Consider the following 18227-nt stretch of genomic DNA (forward strand, 5'->3'; position numbering starts at 1 on the left):
CTAGGTGTGGCTGGTCCTCACCTACTCATGGGCTGATTCACCTCAAGCTGGTTAAGATGGCCTGCCAGCCTCAGCGGTAGGATAAGTTGAAGTAATTTCCTCCACCTGGCTGCTGGTTTTCCCAACCCTTGTAGACATTTGCCCATCTGTAGGTGCCCATCTACTTTGGGGTTTTTTTCCAGATATGATTAAAGCTACTCAGGAGAGACACTGGCAGCTGGATGCTATGGATGTATGAACCTCATTCCTTGGGAATTTGGGGTTATGAAAACATGAGCTGTGAATGCAGATCAAAATGTTTTGTCAAGGATTTTTGGAGGTGGCTATGTGGCTAGTGTCTAAGACAAGAAACAGCAGTGCTTTGAGGGACTAGCACAATTGTTTTGGAATTGATCCTGCAGCAGTATCAAGTGCCTTCAGAAAGGCAGGAACAGGTTGGGGTGGATGGGCTGACTGCTGTGAGATATCTACAACATCTCATGTTGTAACACGAGCTTTGAGCCTGACGGTGAGCACTGCCAACTGCCATGCCAGCTTTCACATGCTGGTGTCCTGTGGAGCAGAGGACCCCTTCCTAGTTGACCCCAAGTCTCTGATTCTCACGCTGCCTGATGAATGGTGGCAGCCAGGGCTGGACCTCCACAGCATGCCAGAGCTTTACCAGGGTGCTGAGTCACTGCACAGGAATGACAGGATTTGGGGTGGGGAAGGAAAAAAAAACCCCACCAAATCAACTCTGGAATTTCTCTATCCCTCTGCACTTCTGCAAGGTCTGAGATTTTTAGGAAGACCCAGCTTTATCAGAAATGGGGTGGTTATGACTGAGGAGTGATGTGGCTCACAAAACTCGTGGTGAGCCAAAGCAAGATGGGTTGCAGTTGCTCTCTGTCCTGCCAGGGCAGCTAGTTAGTGATCTCCCTGTGTTACCTCTCCTGGCTCTGGTTTGTTACAGAAGAGTTTTCAAAAGAGACAAAAGCAGCACAGCTCCATGCCGGTGCTGCCTTTTACAGCGCTGCACCTTTCTTCCCTCTGATGGGGGATACGTGTTTCACAGCCCTGGCAACAGCTAGCAGGAAAAATCTACCTTAGGAAAATCTTGCTCATGGTGTCCTGATTCCTGCTCCTAAAAAGCAGTTGGAAATGTCTTTAAAAGCATCATCCTGAAGAGTGACACAGGCACTGAAAGCAACGGGGATTCGGCAAGTTGGGAGCTAAGAGCCTGGGGCTGAGGTCCAACAGGCGCGTGAGGTCATGGCTGCTCCCCACTCTCACAGGTGGGGATCCACCAGCTGCACATGGATTTTGTTGGCCTTAACTCACAGTGCTTCTGAAAGCAAGGTTTCGTGCTTTGGGAACTTCTGTCCTTTCCCACAAGGCCAGGTAAAGCGGTCACACCTTAGACCTGTGGCCACAGACCCTCAGGGGGTGGGATGAGGGATGCACTCTCTTTGGAAACAAGAAGCACATTTAATTTGGGTAATCAGGTGCCTCATCTGAGCTCCTCAACACCAAGCAAGCAGTCAGGATAGAGTACTCAGGGTGCTTGATGTTTTCTTCGATCTGTGAGAGGACAATGGGAAAGGGGGGATCTGCCTTTCTGTGGGCCATCAAGGACATCATCTGTCCATACAGTGTTTTGTCCATTTTTCTGCTAGGAAAGAGTGGTGTTACTGTAGAGCCCTGGTGACCACCCTTTGGAAGGCGCAGAGCAAGAGCTAGGACGGCGTTTAGCAGAAGCGAGGCTGTGGCGCAAATACGCGGCAGAGCAATGGCCACCGGGGCTGGATGCCTGCGTGTGAGAGACGTCCAGCTCCTGCTGCTCTGAAGCAGTGCTGCCTTTTCCAGGTGTCTCTTCCTATGCCGCCAGCCAGCCAGGACAGGCAAAACACTGCTGCTTACTACAGCGCAGCAAAGTTGGAGGGTGAGAGCACCCTGTGCAGCTGTGGTCGGGTCCCCAAGCCCGGTTGGGCCAGCCCCAGACACCCCACACAGCACTGCCAGCTGTGGTAACAGCTTTCACACATTTGTATCTGTCTCACACCATCCCCACTTTCTTAATGTTTAGGTATGTGAGGTTAGGCACCCTTCCTGAAGGCTCCCGGGTTGCTGTAGGATGGCACAGAAGTTTCTGATTTCCCAGAGCAAACCTTCTTTTTGCCTTGGTGAAAGAAGTCAGTGCTTGAGCCAGCCCGTTTTGTTGGGGAAGGGAGGGTGTTCATTAGGATTACGTTACTATTTCTTAAAAATTTCCAGCTACGTGGCTTTATTTCTTTGCTTTACAGTGCCCTGCTTCAAAGACCCCACACTTCCCTGAGTGTCCTATTCGGATGGGATAAACTCAGAGACTTCCAAGTGTTTTACTATATCCACGTAGCGGGGAAATTTCTAAGAGGATTCTAGATAAAAGGCAGCACTCTAATTTAATTTTCCCTGCTTTATATGGGTGACACCAGAGATCTATACCCAACAGTGGCAAATCCTGCTGGAAACCCTCGCCTCAGGGAGGACAGCGATAGCAGTCTGTTGGCCATGGCAGAGAAGCATTCGTGGTCCCTGCATTGAGTGTCTCTGGCACAGATGGGGATGAAGGCAACCCACTTGTCCTAGGTGACTCCTGATGTGCCTCTCCCTCTGTCTTCACAGCTCCTTAGGAGACAATCTATTCCTACTCACTGTTGTGCGGGTTATATATGCCATGTAAAGCAGATAAATAAATTTAATGTGTTTCTGTATAGTGTAATATATACATGATATATAAATATAAATGTATATATTATATAATTTATATATATTATAAAATATAAACTTTATATTATATAAATTATATATAGTATGTTATAGAAATTTAATCTGTTTCTATATAGTATATATAAAAGTTTGTCTTTATGAGACACAATGCCAACAGATATGAGATGGAAAAGTGAACATCTAAGTGTAGTTTTCTTGTCTGGAAACTCAGATCAGATGACAAATAGTTTCTGCTCCTTGTGTTCCTGACCTGTAGCGTCCTTCCCTGCTTCAGCAGGCTCTCCGTGCTGGGATCCTACAGGTGAAGTCATCTCCTTAAAAATCATCCTGAGGCAATACTCTTTGACATGGCAAGATTTATATTATTCATCTTAATTTGCTTGTTAAATTACCTCTGTTTAATGAAGAGGCTCCTCGTGGTGCCTTACCTGGTCCCTTAAGGCTAATTTATTTGCAGGCATTATTTGTTCCTATTTTTAATAAAATCACTCTCTTAGCCCTCTTGTTTAGTAGTTAAATATAAAATGGTATCAAACCTACCTTATATTTGGTAGGCAGTTTCCCATGCTTCTGCTGGATCTTTGTATGCTTGGGTAGCCAGTCTTGGTGTGGTTTCTCTGATGGCTTGGTTTCTGTGCTGACTGTGTTACAGGATGAAATTCAGCGACCAAAGAGGCTCATCATCTCTGCTATCCGAGAGTATGCACCCCCCCCCCAGATATTGTGCACCTAGAAAAACAACAACCCCAAAGCCTTCACCACACACAAACACTGATGAGTGGGGGTGGGAGAGGAAGAGGGGGGGAAATGGATGAATGACGTGGCTTCCTGGGGTACCGGGGCCAGCAAAGTCACGCTGGTGCTTGTGGCTTCCATGAAGAGACTAGCAGTTTGCAGCATGGACTCCCTCTAGGATCCCTCATCTGAAATAGCAATTTGGGGTGCTCTCAGGAAGAAGAAACCACATGCCTGTCCACCTTGCTCTTCTGAGAAGTGGTGTGACAGGCTGAACGGTAAAACCCAAACACTTCAACCTTAACAAAGCACAGCCTTTGCTACTGAAGCTTTTCGATGCAGTCTGGGTTTACTTCCTCATCTCCTTTTTGCCTTTTTTTTGCCCCCTTTTCTTCCCATCCTGAGCTGCTAGGAAGAAGAAAAAGAGAAGAACCAGAAGTACAGTTTGCAGGCCTGACAGTTGAGGGAGTAAGTGTGCTTTAATTGTCAGGCTGTCACCGTGGTACATGGCTGGAAAAGTTAAAAACCCAAAAATCTCTGTAAGACTTCGGGTGTCTGCAGCAATTTCGCCAAAACAGAGGTGAGAAATGACGAGTGGTTAACTGGATGGTTTCACGACATGTGCTGTCCTCTCTAACACATGGTTTTGCCGATAGATGTTCTCCACCACGAGCTAGGTCTCCTAGACTTAGCAGACCCCCTCCTCTTGTTTCTCAGTCCCACACCAGATTCCAGTGCCAGCAGCTGCAGGCCTTCACTGCAGCTGATGGCAGTGGGGTAGCGGAGGAAGGGAGCCCAGTTTGGGAAGAGATCATGCATCAAATATTTCCAGGTCTAACACGAGTCAGGACAAGCAGATGCAGCTGCCTATAAATTACCCACGTGACATCTGATTTAAAACTTGTGCACAAATATGATGCTTTGTCTGTAACCCTGCCAGAATGAGAATCACTGGGCCCTGCAGCTACCGAACGTGGGCCCTGCTGTAGCGATGCAGGCTGGATTGTGCATTGGTAGATGCAGCTACTGGCTTTATCCCGGGGTACCACAGCTCTCTATGTAGACCCACAGTGTAGAGGGATTCACCAACACACGGAAGAACTTTTTCCCAGTGAGGGTGACAGAGCCCTGGGACAGGCTGCCCAGGGAGATGGTGGAGTCTCCATCTCTGGAGATATTCAAGACCCACCTGGACACCTATCTGAGTGATATGTCCTAGGGAGCTGCTTTGGCAGGGGGGTTGGACCCGATGATCCCTCAAGGTTCTTTCCAACCTCTATGATTCTATGATTTATGGGCATGTTATAAAGTGTTAGTTCAATTTTCTTTGACAAGCTGCTTCTCAATGCTGGTACCTGCTACTAGTACAGATGGAACAACCTCTAAAAGTCACTAAAATTCAGCAGTGGATGAAATAACCTGCCTCCCTGTTGCTCTATGTACAGGCAGTGCCCTGAGAGGCAGAGCTGCATGGTGCTGACACAGTAGGCAGCCACTTGCTTGTTACCTTGTTACTGGATGGTTGAAAAACATGTTGAATGGAAAACATGGTTGAATGCACAGTTGTGTGCTCCCTTGGTTTAGACTGATTGCAGGAGCAGAATGCACAACTGTGCCGGAGTGACTCCCTTCGGCAACGTTTCTGGAAAGTCAGTTGTGTGATTAGTCACTTGGGCTGTATGTAAATGTTGTCACTTAGTTTGTGGCTGTGTGCAGTTAGTTCCTGTATATCCCTTTTTGTTTTACTGGGAAGTGGAATGACCATCCTAGTGCAGCAGAAAGGAAGGGAAGAATTACTGAGTCACTGTGTTTGCTGAGTAGTGGTTGCAAAACTGTTTTCTGTCTAATTTATTCCCAGGCTTTCACCATGCTTTGGAAGTGCCCGAACCTTGGGTGTTATGTGAAGTTCCCCAAAAGGAAGCTGCTGTGTGACTGAAGCAGGACAGCATGGAGTCTGACTGACAAACAAGGAGGAGGTCCATAATCCACCAAAAGTCTATGCAAAGGCAAACAGATCAGGAAATGGCTGAATAAATGGAATTTACAAGGAAAGGCTGAATGAACTGTGGCTGTTCACCCTTAAGAAAAGAAGACTGAGAGGGGATCTGGTTAATGTTTATAAATATCTGAAGTGTGGGACACAGGGGGAAATAGCCAGCCCCTTTTCAGTGCTCTGTGGGGACAGGACAAGGGGCAATGGCTGCAAGTTGGAGCACAGGAAGTTCCGCACCAACACGTGGAAGAACTTTGTCACAGTGAGGGGGACAGAGCCCTGGGACAGGCTGCCCAGGGGGATTTTGGAGTCTCCTTCTCTGGAGATATTCAAGACCTGTCTGGATGCTTAACTGTGCTATATGTCCTAGGGAACCTGCTTTGATAGGGGGGTTGGACTTGATGATCTCTGAAGGTACCTTCCAACCACTATGATTCTGTGATTCTGTGACTTAAACATGGACTCGCAAAACTGAAATAAGTGGTGGGGTTAATGAGTGGACCTCGTGCTCCTGTCTGCCTGATGTTTAAAATAACGGATCAGCTGCTGACATTCGCTGCTCCCTGGAAGAAGGGGCGGGGGATGTGTCATGAGGAGATGCTGCAGCAGTTGGACGTGCATGCAGGCACATGCGCGCATGGGCTGGGAGGGGTGTCCCCACTTGCCTGGGGTCCCTGCAGTATCCGGATCTGCCGGCAGAGAGGCAGAGCCTGGAAGGAGCAGGCAGCCTACACAGCTCTTTTATCACCAGGTAGGGCACACTGTAAACGACTTACAGCCAACGCGTTTTCCCAGCCACAATCGCCATCTCTGCCCTTTGCCTGGCTGTTGCTAAGACTGAACGTTTGGCCTTCACTGAGAGGTGTTTGCTCTAGCAGCACCCAGGTTTTTAGGGTTGTTTGGGAAGGCTTTTGTAACACAACACTGCTTCTTGCAGAGAATAAAATGGTTAAAACTGGCAAGGACATTTCCTCTGAATAGAAAAATGACACCAGCTGGGCTTGCAGTTCTTTTTTAAATCAAGTGCAGTTCCTTCTGTGATGACTATGTGGTGAAGTACAGCTATAAGGATGTCAGTAAAAGTCTACAAGCTTGTGGGAAGTTCTTCCATTATGGTTTTGTTTCAAAATAGTAGCAGAGCTAAGGTGAGGACACTAGCAAATCCTGGAATGAATCTTTGCATCCCTGCACAGGTCACTCGCAGCCTGCTAGGAGGCTTTGGTGCAAAAGGACACAGTTCCAGCAAATCTTTAATGTGTTTTTTTTTAGTTGTGGAAGTTCTGAGAGCCTGACAACCAGATTAAATATTTTCTTGTGAATCTCCATTTCAAGATTGTTGGTTTTCCCTTCTGACTTGTTCCACGCCTTGTTCCACAGTCTGATGGAGACATTTGTACTGCTTAATACCTCTAAAATGGTCTGGAAAACCCCATAAAACCCCATTTTTCATTGATTTCACATTTTAGTAAGGCCAGAATGCCTTTCCAGAAACCTTGCAGGAAAACACAACTATGAAAATAACACATGGAAAGGAAAATGAGACGTGATACTTCAAAGGAAGAAGGCAATATTACGAAGCAATGACAGTTTGCAGGCTGATGGTAATGAATTATTGAACCTACCCAAAAGCACATCCAAAATGCTACTTTAGAGGAATACTGATACATGAACTGTTTGTATTTTTCAGATAATTAATTACCACTTGAGAGAAGTACGGCGTATGTGTGTGTAAGCATGTCTGAGAGTACTTTTTTGCCACATTATGATTTGGGCCTGACATCTTCCCTCCACATGACTCAACGTTATTCTGTGCAGCAGTTCAACTAGAATAAAACATTTTTAATGCAATCATAGTCATGTGGACTAGTAAGAATCTGCAAAAATGCAGGCCACCAAATCAGAAAGTAGAAGCACAGAACACAGTTTACGAGTACCAGTTTGATTGGCAAATGAGGGCTCATCGGCTGGTTGCCCTGCCATGTGATGCATGAGCAGCTCTCGGGCTGTTTGTTGGTTTCAGCAGTGTGTTTGCAGCCATCAGAAAAGGAGAAACACAAGTGTGGAAATGGCAAAGCAAACGTGCACAGAAGCGTGACTCAAAATGGCCGCGGGAGCTATTTTAATGTCGCCGCAGGTGAGGGCGGAAGGGAGTGGTTGTGCTGGCGGGAGGGCAGCCCTGTCTTTCTGAGGGACAGGGCTGGGGAAAGAGCATGGACCTGTGGAGATGGGTCTGCCTTTTTCCCCGAGGCAACGTATGATGGAGGCTGCGAGCTGAGCGTTTGGCTTGCTCTGGTCTCCTTACCCGAAAAGGAGTTGTGTCTCAGCAGCTCCTGCATCTCCGCTGACTTACATGCAGGTTCAAACCTCTAATCGGGTCCTCTGACTTATGTGTTGGGGACATTTGTACTCCTCATCACACCACGCCCATTGACCCCAGCTGCCTTCCCTGAGCTCAGGTCAGGGCCAGGGCAGCCTTTTCTCCTCTCCCCTCGCAGCCTGACGTGCCTCAAGCGCTCAGCCAGCTTAGAAACCTGGGCTTCTATTTAGCCATTTGCAAAAGCCCAGCCTTGAGCATGAGGCACTTTTGAGAATCCCAGCCTTGTTAGCCTATTATCCCTGCCTGGCTGGCGGGTGGAAATTCTTCCATATCTGACTGTGAAATTTGTTGTAAAGTCACCCAATATTTTTGTTACTCAGCTGAGTGCTGGAAGGCACGAGATTCTTATGAGGTCCCTCTTTACCGTACGTATATGAAGGAGGAAGGTCCCAAGAGTTGAAGCGAAGCGTATAAGAAAGGGGAAGCAGCACTTAACCGATCAGTCTCTCGCTGATCTCGCTCAGGACGCAGCTAGGAGGATGCTTGCTTGTCTGCTCCTCTCCAGCCTCTGGACCGTTGTACAAGGTAAGTTCTTTGTCTGTCTGTCCGGCTCCATTTTTACTGTAACTGGGCTAGGGTCCTGGGTGGCCCTCCTAGCCTGCTGCTGGGTACTGCAGTCCCCCTTCCTCGCATCTCCCGGGGCGAGCCCAGCCATGACAGAGCACTCCTGGCACTGCAAAGCCACCACACCATTCATGTGGGGCTTCAGACATGCCACTGTGGGTTGCGCTGACAGCACCCTCCCTTAATTTACCACCATTTATAAGCAGCAGACAGATGTACGAATTTATTGCAGTTTGTAAATGTATGAACCAGGCAAATGTCCAAACGCTCATAATGACCCCTGTGACTGAAGCGACAGGACAAGAGGAAATGGTCTCAAGCTGTGCCAGGGGAGGTTCAGGCTGGGTATTAGAGCAGTGAAGCATTGGAACAGGCTGCCCAGGGAGGTACTGGCAGACATGGCGTTTAGGGGTTATGGTAGTGTAGGGCTGACAGCTGGACTTGATCTTGAAGGTCTTTTCCAACCTTGATGATTCTGCGATTCTAAGTTCGATTTCATCTCCTGCTGTGGCTGGGACTTGGGTCAGAGCGTGTCACAATGTGCTTTACCCAGGACAGAACTTTTCATAGTGATGGACATTGTGCCTGTGGGTGTCTGCTCAGGACACTAAAAGCCTGTGTGTGTTATATTTGTTTTTGTAATTACAAATCATGTAGAAAAGCCTGCATTTGTTTCAGACTAGCTTCAGTGGTCATGTTTTGTAATCTGCCTAAGATGCTACTGAGCTCTGAACAGCAAAATGACAGGCACAGGTCCACAGCTGCTTTCTGGGTGTCCTGGGGAGGTCTGCCTGGCCATGGCTGCAGCCACGGAGCCAGTTTTGTCGGCAGACACCCTCACTCCTCCTTAAAGCCTGCAAAGATATTTCCCTTTCTTGTAGATTGAATGGTCCTTGCTGCTATATCCCTTCCCATGCTGATGTACACAAATAAACTTTAAAAGCTCTTACCCTAAGAGGACTGTGGAGCTGAGCTGTTAAGCCCGGGGGCATCCATTTTGCTTGCCTGTCCCTTCAACAGCTTTTCCACCTGTGCCTATGAATCGGAAGAGGAATTTTATCTTTTTTTTCCCTTGGAGACCTTTAACACCACAGCATTTATGCTGTGAAAATTTTCTGTTTGTGGGTCTTCACCAGGGAACTGGCTGCTTCCCAGTTGCTTGGTCTCAAGCCTGAGGCAGGATGACGGGTGCAGTTTGCCTCCTGTCCTCTCTACCTTGCTTTCTCCTCATGGCTTTCTCTTCTCCAGCCAGGCTGACAAACGTGGTTGCACGCTGTGTAGCAATGCACTTCAGATTAGCAGCTTTACTGACCTACTTCTCACTGCACCACAGGAGGGCTCAGAGTGCAGTAGTGCACTGGCAGCTGTTGGGACATAGCACAGCTGAACGTTTAGGTAACCTCTATGTAGGTGCTCACAGGACAACAGTCTTAGCAGGCAAAAATCAGTCCCTCCTGACATGGGAGCTGCTTTTCTTCAGAGCCCCATGGGTACTGGGCTGGTGAGATGCTTTGTGTGAGAAGTGTCAGGTCCAGCCAAACTCTCAAGGCAATTCCTTTGGGCTGCGTTTTCATTTTTTTTTCCCTGGATGGAGGGGCAGAGATGCCTTCCGGAGCTGCTCTGCTCAGGAGGCTGAGGGGCTGGGGGAATTCTGATGGGGGTGGCTGGCAGAAGGGTGGTGAGAAATGTTGAGTGCAGCATCTCCTTCTCCTGCAGGCTCCGTGCAGGTAGCGCACAAAGAAGTCCAGGTCCAGGCAGGACAAAATGTTACGTTTTCATGCTTGTTGGCCACAAAAGAAGATGTGCTGCAGGTGACCTGGCAGAAGGAGACTGATGGGGCTGAAGACAACATAGCGACTTACAGTACAATGAACGGCCAAAAGATAGCAAGGGGATACGTCGGCCACGTGAGCTTTGCCGAAAGTGAGTTAAAAGCCTCGTCCATCTCCCTCCACGCAGTCACGCTCCAAGACGAAGGATGCTACAAATGCATCTTCAACACCTTCCCATCAGGAGCCGTCACCGGCAGGATGTGTCTCAGTGTTTATGGTAAGGCATCATAACTGCGTACGGGCTGTCGTTTGAGGACCAAGTCCTTTTTCCTGGGAAAAACCTTCCTGGTTTAGCAATAAGCACTGCTCATTGCTAAATTGCTGCGAGAAAAGGTGGCTCAGCTTCCCTTCTGGCCATGCCTCCCTCTCTGGTTTTACCTCTGATGGGAAAACAACATTCAGCAGTTCTTTAATTTTCTTCCCCTTTAAGTCAACAACAGTGAGGCCTAAAAGTTGATGTGTAACCCATGACTTCCTCTGAGTTTCCCTGGACTTGTGCTGGCAGACAGCTGGCCTGCCGCAGCCACGAACCCTGTGCTCCTCTGCCTCCCTTCACTGCTGCCCTCTCCTCCTCAGCCTGGAGACATCAGGCACTTTGTTCTTACTCTGTCTTCAGTCTTAAAACCTCAAAACATTCTGAAGGTAGAAATGGCGTATATGTGACCAGAGTGTCTAGAAGCTATTTTGAAGCTATAGTAAACATGACAGCAGTTAGGCTGGGTTCAGGAAAGGGATGTAAAAAGCTCCCCCCACCAAAAAAAAAGGTTGAAAGGTAGCACAGCTCACGGGCTTTGCCACATGAACATCTTGTGCAGGTCAGCATTGCTTAGCTTCAAGAAGAGAGCTAAAAGAAGTGATGTAGCCAAGGTGGCAATGCTTGACACCTTCGTAGGATATCATCAACTAGCAAATATGAGCTGAAACAGACAAATGGATGAACTCCAAAGGAACGGGAGTTAAAAGCTGTTTATCTTTTGAGGGAGGATCTTGGTTTTCTGACAGTGAGAAAGCTGAGACATCAAACATGCCATGAGAACACCCTGTTAGCTCCCGACTTTCTCATCGGCAACTGCTCTGGGGACACTTGACAAAAAAATTGTCCCATGTGGAAAACATCAGTGGTATGACCATGCATTGCAGAGTGCTTTGTTTATCTGTAGTTCCTTCTGCTGACACACAAACACATGCCCATACACTTACCCATGTGTCATGTGCCCTTTGTGTGGGAAAAAAAAGATGCCACTGGCTTATAGAGGAAAGATGATTTAAGTAGTATGGGAAAGGTGAGGGGGAGGGGAAATACAAGGGAAAACCATGTCTGAAACAAGAGTTCTTTTTCCTCTCTCTTGGGAAAGCTTCTGGAGCAGAACAGAGAAATTAGGAGGAATTCACTCAATATTTCAGGTATGAAGAGGAAGTTGTTCCTAAAAACACGCAGCCCTGAGTCATTCGGAGGGTAAACGCTGATGTGTATATTACAGGAAAATATGGAAGTGCCTTGCAGAAGGATCCCTTTCTCATTTATCGTGTAAATCTCAACACAGAGTTAATTTTTGTTGGTTTTTGTTTGGTTTGGGGCTTTTTCTTTTAATCCCAGGGAAGGACACATTTCCCAAAATCACAAACCTTGTGGCTATGATTCAGCCTTTAGCAGAACATTGATTTAAAGTAAGTGAACAAGCCCAGAGGGCTGCCCACAATGGAGGAGCATGAAGCCTGCAGGAATGTCCCAAGGCTCAGGGATGCAGGGCAAGGTGAGCAAGCTGGCCTACAGAGTCAGCAGCTGAAAATGAAAGGCAGATGTGTCTTTGCCCTCTAGAGGGGACTGCCAGGGAGTTTACCAGCTGGTAATTGCCCGATTACAACAGCCCTCGCAAGAGGGGCTCTTCCAGGATGGGCAGCATCGCTGTGTGGCAAGGGGAAGTGAAACTGCGTAATAACTGGATATGACACTGTGAGAAGAGAAACAGGTAGGGCTGGAGGGATCTCAGACCTCCCTGGCTGAAAACAGCAAACCTGAGAAGAAGCAGAAATTTCCTGCCCTGTACCGAAACCCATTTTGGAACAGAACAGTTTCAACTATGCTTGACGGGTCTTTCCCTTTCCCCCTTCTTTTTTGCTCTGGAAATGTTTTGCTGATCTTCAGCATCAGAGAGACTGAGAATGAGACCCAGGAAGGAGCGGAGTTAGCAGGCACAGAGGGGGTGGGATGCACGACACAAGAATGGCCAAGACTTGCTGGGTCACAAGATTCCCCAGGCATTTGCTGAGCTGTCTTCAGGGACCTTCTGCCTTCATCATCCATGGCACCATTCGCCTGCAAGGCTCAAGGACAGCTGAGAAATGCCATTGCTGTTTCTTAGGCAGGGAAACTGAGGCACAGGCTTGCTGATGAACATCTCTACGGTACAAGGACAAGGCTTTGTCATCATGACACATACTGTAATTCATAAAGGTTTTGATGATTCTCTCCAAGACACAGAGTGCATCATGACCTGACAGCCTCCCTTTAATTACAGAAGGCCACTACCGATAATCAAAGCTGATGTACGACACTAGAAAAGTCTCTTTTTCTGAATACTTGAGAACACTGCCACAGTTCTGAGTTTGGGAACGTTTGCACTACTGCTCTGCAAACATCCATGGTGCAAAGTACTTGCAGACCACATCTTTTTGCAGGTTCCTTTTCACTAGAAACAAATACTTTGATGAAAGACAAAAGAAGCAGTTAATTTAAGTGCCTGCATCAAACATCAGCAGCGGGCACACGCTAACAAAGTGTGTAGGGAGATGGTACTGCAAAAGCAAGCACTTGCTGAGGGGAAGCTCCACCCTGAAGGATTTTTTCACATGATAATCATTAATCATTCCTTGATATTCACATGATAATCATCATTCCTTGGGGTCCAGCGTGAGGAGAGAGAGAGGATTGCTTAGTCAGAAGAAGAGAAGATGAGGAGTTTGTGCGTTTCTGCCAAGACAGGAGCGAATTTTCTCATCCCCTCTGGAAGCATCTGTGACAGCTTTCCTTTACTGCTTTTGGATGTTGCAAGCTAGTGTTTGGAGTTAATGCTGTGGGTGGTTATATTATTTTTATGCATCCCGTGAGCGAAAGAAGAAGTTCAGAGATCATTTATTAATCAAAACATAAACTGTTTGTGACACTTGTCTTTTCATATGTGGGAGATTTTGAGAAGTTCCAGCTGAAATCCCCCTACACACTTTTCCTGTTGCTCTCAGAGAAACACGAGTGGTGTTCATCAGCTCTGCTGGTGAGGTTTGAGTTTCTGTCTATGGGTGATGTGAAAAATCAGAAATACCCACTTTTTTTTTTCCTAGGTGGGCACAACCATAGTAAGCAACTGAGGTCTAGCTATAAAAATACAACCCAAGGAATCAAACAAACAAACAAACAAGATCTCCCATCAAAACTGATGGTATACGATGTTTTGCTTCCACTCCTTGGCAGTTACAGCTTGGAGGATCCAGAGGCCTGGCGAGGTGCACCTGGAATGGTACCAGGAGGTTACAGGCACCTTACCTACCTGGCACAAGACTTCCCCCTTTAACAGGATCATTCAGTGTCTTCTACACCCCCTTCATGTGCAAATCTTTGTTTGCCTCCCAAAAGGAAAAAGCATCAGTTTTTCCAAGATTTTTTCCCCCAGATATTTGTTTAAAAGCAGAATTGCAAAAAGACAGCGATGTGTTTGCTAGTGTTGGGACAAAACGTGATTTCAGCATAAAAACTGTGACGACCGTTGTTATTTTTGCTATGTAAATAGCAAGAAAGTACCTTACACATGGAATACTACTACATACAGTAGTAAATACTCCTTTTAATCAGAGAGCATTTATATTAACTGCTACTTGAATGGAACTAGAATTGCCACTGCACTTAAATAGTTAACAAAACTGATATTCTCTGCTAATGTTCAGACCCCTCCTGGAGTTCTACCCAGGCTGAAAACAGCTTCACCTACTCCTCCCCTTTATTTCTTGCTAATACGCCTTGTGTAAATAGGAATTAACAAGCAGGCTTCATGCCAGTGAGTAAGCATGGATGATTTCTGCAGCTCACCCTTCTTGCTGACTAAAACTAAATCTTCAGTAAAGGTTTTGAGGGATACCATGACACCCTCAAAACCCTACATGAGAAGGAAGAAGCTTGTGTACAAGCACAAAACCTCCACAGGTTAAATCCTGTGGTGTAACCACAGACAAATTAACTATTACTGTCTTTCATAAATAGATGCACTTACTACACATCTCAAAGAGCAATAAACCCAATCCTGCAGATACATTTAAGAGAAAAGAACAAGGACTTTAACTCATTGAGAGAGTTCAGCCCCTTTAGAGAGAGGAGGACATGTGGTTTCAGGGTTTCACTACCTGTGGGTCTTGTCCATAATTGCCACTTCTCAGTTGGGATGCTGCAGTGCTGCCATTCCCAACAGAATTGAAACATGGACGCTTCTACTCTCTTGTCCTTTCTTTTTTTGCCAAACTCTTCACTTTCAGGCTGCTGCTCAATCACTTTCATGGTTATTGTTACTGCTGGGGCTTTGGGGAGGGGTAGGCAAGATTAGCAAGGTTGTCCTACAAGATAATGCTAAATGCAGGTGCTCTTTACTCAGACATGAGCATGAATTTACTGATTGTGTCACATTGTGTTTTACAGCCATCTTGGACCCCAGAGTGGAGGTTAAGCTTCTACCCAATCCAGACAAATCTGAGGACTTGGAGAAAGTAGTGGGGATCAGCTGCTCAGCAACAGGGAAACCAGCTCCAAAAATCACCTGGCATCTTCCCAGCATCCTGCAGCAGGAAACAAGGGAATACCGTATCTTGCAAGGCAATGGGGCTGTGACTGTCATCAGCAATTTCACCCACCCCCACCCCGAAGTCCTCCAGGAGTACCACATCGCCTGCATGATCAAACACCCCTCTCTAAACAAGACCCTGGTCCTGCCCATGGACACTACTACAGTGCAGGGTCAGTATGCAACTCTGCTCCAGTCCTGGCATGGGGAAAAGATTGAAAAATACCTCCTGGGGTAGATCAGGAAGCTGCTCTGGGAGCCAGGGGACATGTGGGAAAGGCACCTGGAAGATCAGCCAGGGCTGGGCTGGGGAGGGATGGAGAAGGTGCTGAGCAGCATCCAAAGACCCTTGGTGATGGTACACAATGTCTTACTGCTCGTTGGGTACCCTGCATGCCATGATGAGCCCCAGCCTCCCTGCCTCTGCCGAGGACTTGTAGGGTTTTCCTCTCACATGGCTTGACACGCCAAGAGGACATGTGGTTTTGGGTAGCTTGGAGGGGCTGGGTGTCCCATGCCCAACAGTGGCATCAGACCCCAAACACAGGTCTGTCGGTGGTGCTGCCTGTGTGCGCGCTGGCATGTGTTCCCAGGGCCTCCATCCACTCCATTTCACCCTGGGGACTGACAAGGGCTGCCTGAAACGGGCCGGAGTTACTTTCTTCATGCACAAACTGAACACCCACTGCTTTCCCCACAGGTCTGGAGAGCAACATGATACCAGCCATTCCCATTGCAGTCGGGGTATTGGTCCCCCTGGTGGTCCTCCTTCTTGCCTTCTTCCTCCACTGGTACCTCAGGCACCGACGTGATGCCCAGCCACACTGGGTAGGTCTGCCTTTTTCTCCCAGCTGCTGCAGGGCTCACCCACACCGTCTGAGGGGCTCGCCGCTTGGACACAGCTCTGCCTGCTCACCCCAGAGCTGGCTGCACGCTGCCCAGCCTGGGCTGCACCCAGGGCAGGGAGAGGCGGAGGGAGCACCCCCCAGGCAGCCAGCTGGCTAGCAGCATGCTGGCAAGGGGAAAGCTGGAGGTGCTTAGCCAGGCCCATAGGAGCCCGACAGTGATGACAGCTAGAACACATTCACTTTCTCAATGACAAGACGTGCTGTGGGGAAAGTGTCGCTCTGTTACTATATTTATGCACAACATAGTTGTGGCCGAACCCTTGCACCATTCTTCTGCCTCTCCTAAAATAACCTTCCGCTGGCATGTCCAGGGCTGCTCATTGAGGAAGCAGCTTTGAGAACATGACTCAAACAAAATGGGGTCTTTAGAGGAAGAGCGCACCACTGCGTGAAAAACCCAGGGTGTCACGCCGTCCTGGCACAAGGCATGAAGGAGGCAAACTCAAGGCTGAGTGAGGTCAGAGGTATCGTGTCAGAAAATCACAGCCCAATTTTGTCCTGAAGGCACCTCAGCCTCCTCACAGGATACACCCAGAACATGCACCCTTACTTTTGATGGGTGTTTCGGACACAAAAAGCAGTGGGCGGGAATGTGTTACGCGACTTCGTTCATGAGAGTGCTGTGCCTGTGGGTCCAAGCTGGAGCCTGCTGAGGGTTTGTGAGAGGGAATCTTTAGTCTCCCCTCACACATAACGATGCCAGGACCTTTTAGGTAATGCACACAGCTTGGGTCTTTACCCTTGTGCTTAAAATATCCATATATTTTGAAGAAGGAAAAAAAAACCCAACAAATAAAACCAACCACCTCTCTTCTGCTAGGTCCTTCCTGTCTGTATCAAGGCCAAGAAGTGCGGGCAGTATGGAGCCGCGGGCAAGCAGGCTCCCGCGCTGCCCCCCAGCCCCGGCACGCCGCTGAACACCTGAGCAGCTGCCCACCCTGCCTGTGCGACAGAGACACTTCTTACAATGGCACCTCAGGCTTCCAAGCAAACCTGCTGTGACAATTCCAGGGAAATGCAAAAAAAGCCAGAGGAAGATTCATAATAGATATTTATTTTGTTACACTATCGTGTTCCGTTTTGTAGAAAAAAACTGTGAATTATTTATTTGAGACTCAGACTGTCTGAGGAACTGCACAATGAAACTCATGTTTTGTATTTTCTGGACTTTTGACGGTTATGTTTATTCCTTTACGATATTTTAACATCGAAAGCTCAAAACTGTGTCGGGGAACTGCCTGAAACAGGGCAGAATTTTGTCGGGGGGCTGGCCTGGGAGGAGTTGCTGGTGGGCCAAAGGACCCCACTGGTAGGAGCTGGGGTGCAGGAAGATCCATGGAGCAGCCTAGCACACTGCTGTGAGCTTCAGGGGTTTGAACCTGTTCCCCGAAGAGCACCAGAGATCAAGCCAAGACAGCAACCGGCCTGAACTTGTAACCCAGACGCCAGGAGCAACACGCTTCAAACCAGGAGTCATCAAGCATGAGGAAGTTGCCAGCTCCAACTTCCACCAGCCTTTCCTAGAAAGCAACGCAAAATCGAAGGGCACACAGGTGTTTTCTTCTCCTCCTGGAATTTCCACTGCCCCTTTCCTAATTTCCCTGATCTATCCCAGCTGCCTTGTGTTTCTAGAGGTCCTGCCTTCCTGCAGGAGGATGCAGGGACATAAAAGGGAGGTTGGCAGGGCAGTAGGCTGTTTTGTGGAGGCTCTGTGTGTTGTGGGTGAGGTAGCAGGTGAGTGCAGGGGAAAGGAGGAGGCAGCATGTGGCAGCATGCCTTACCTTTTGCTAAAATTCACGCCTTCTAATCTGCAGGTCAGATCTCAGCAGCTCTGCTGTAATTCCCCGAATTCCACCCCATGCTTGGGAAGCCTTTCCCTGCAGGCACAGGGAAGCAGAACTGAGTTCCACCCCCACCTTGCTCACGGCTTCCCGGAGCTAGCACGTGTCATTTGGGTTTTCCTCACCCGCCTCTTTCAAACACCCATCCCAGATGAGTCAGGCTGAGCTGTAGTCGAAAAGCAAAGTAACCTAAAATGAAAGCAAGTGGATATGTTGAAGATTAATAAGCCCAGTCCTTGACATAAATGCCTTTTTTAGGGTCCTTAATGCTTAGTCATAGTGCAACTGGTGAGCGCAGGGAAAGGGGAACTGGCTGCAACTGTCACAGGGAGGAATTTTTCTCCTGAGCGTCACAGGAGGAAGCTGTGTTTTGTCCAAGTGTTTCTGCCATGGCAGCTTTATTTTC

General features: G+C 48.0%; 1 protein-coding gene across 1 annotated transcript; it reads left to right on the forward strand.

Annotated features, from left to right (window-relative positions):
* Window positions 1-10102: 10102 nt before the first annotated feature.
* LOC311203315 (OX-2 membrane glycoprotein-like) lies at window positions 10103-16905 on the forward strand (the record flags this gene model as incomplete). Its single annotated transcript, XM_084277974.1, has 4 exons — window positions 10103-10466; window positions 14931-15245; window positions 15773-15900; window positions 16801-16905. 4 exons carry the CDS (start codon window positions 10103-10105, stop codon window positions 16903-16905), a joined length of 912 nt encoding a protein of 303 aa, XP_084134100.1.
* Window positions 16906-18227: the final 1322 nt, after the last annotated feature.

The sequence above is a fragment of the Gallinula chloropus genome (genome assembly GCF_964237585.1).
Source record: "Gallinula chloropus genome assembly, chromosome: 1".
NCBI lineage: Eukaryota > Metazoa > Chordata > Aves > Gruiformes > Rallidae > Gallinula > Gallinula chloropus.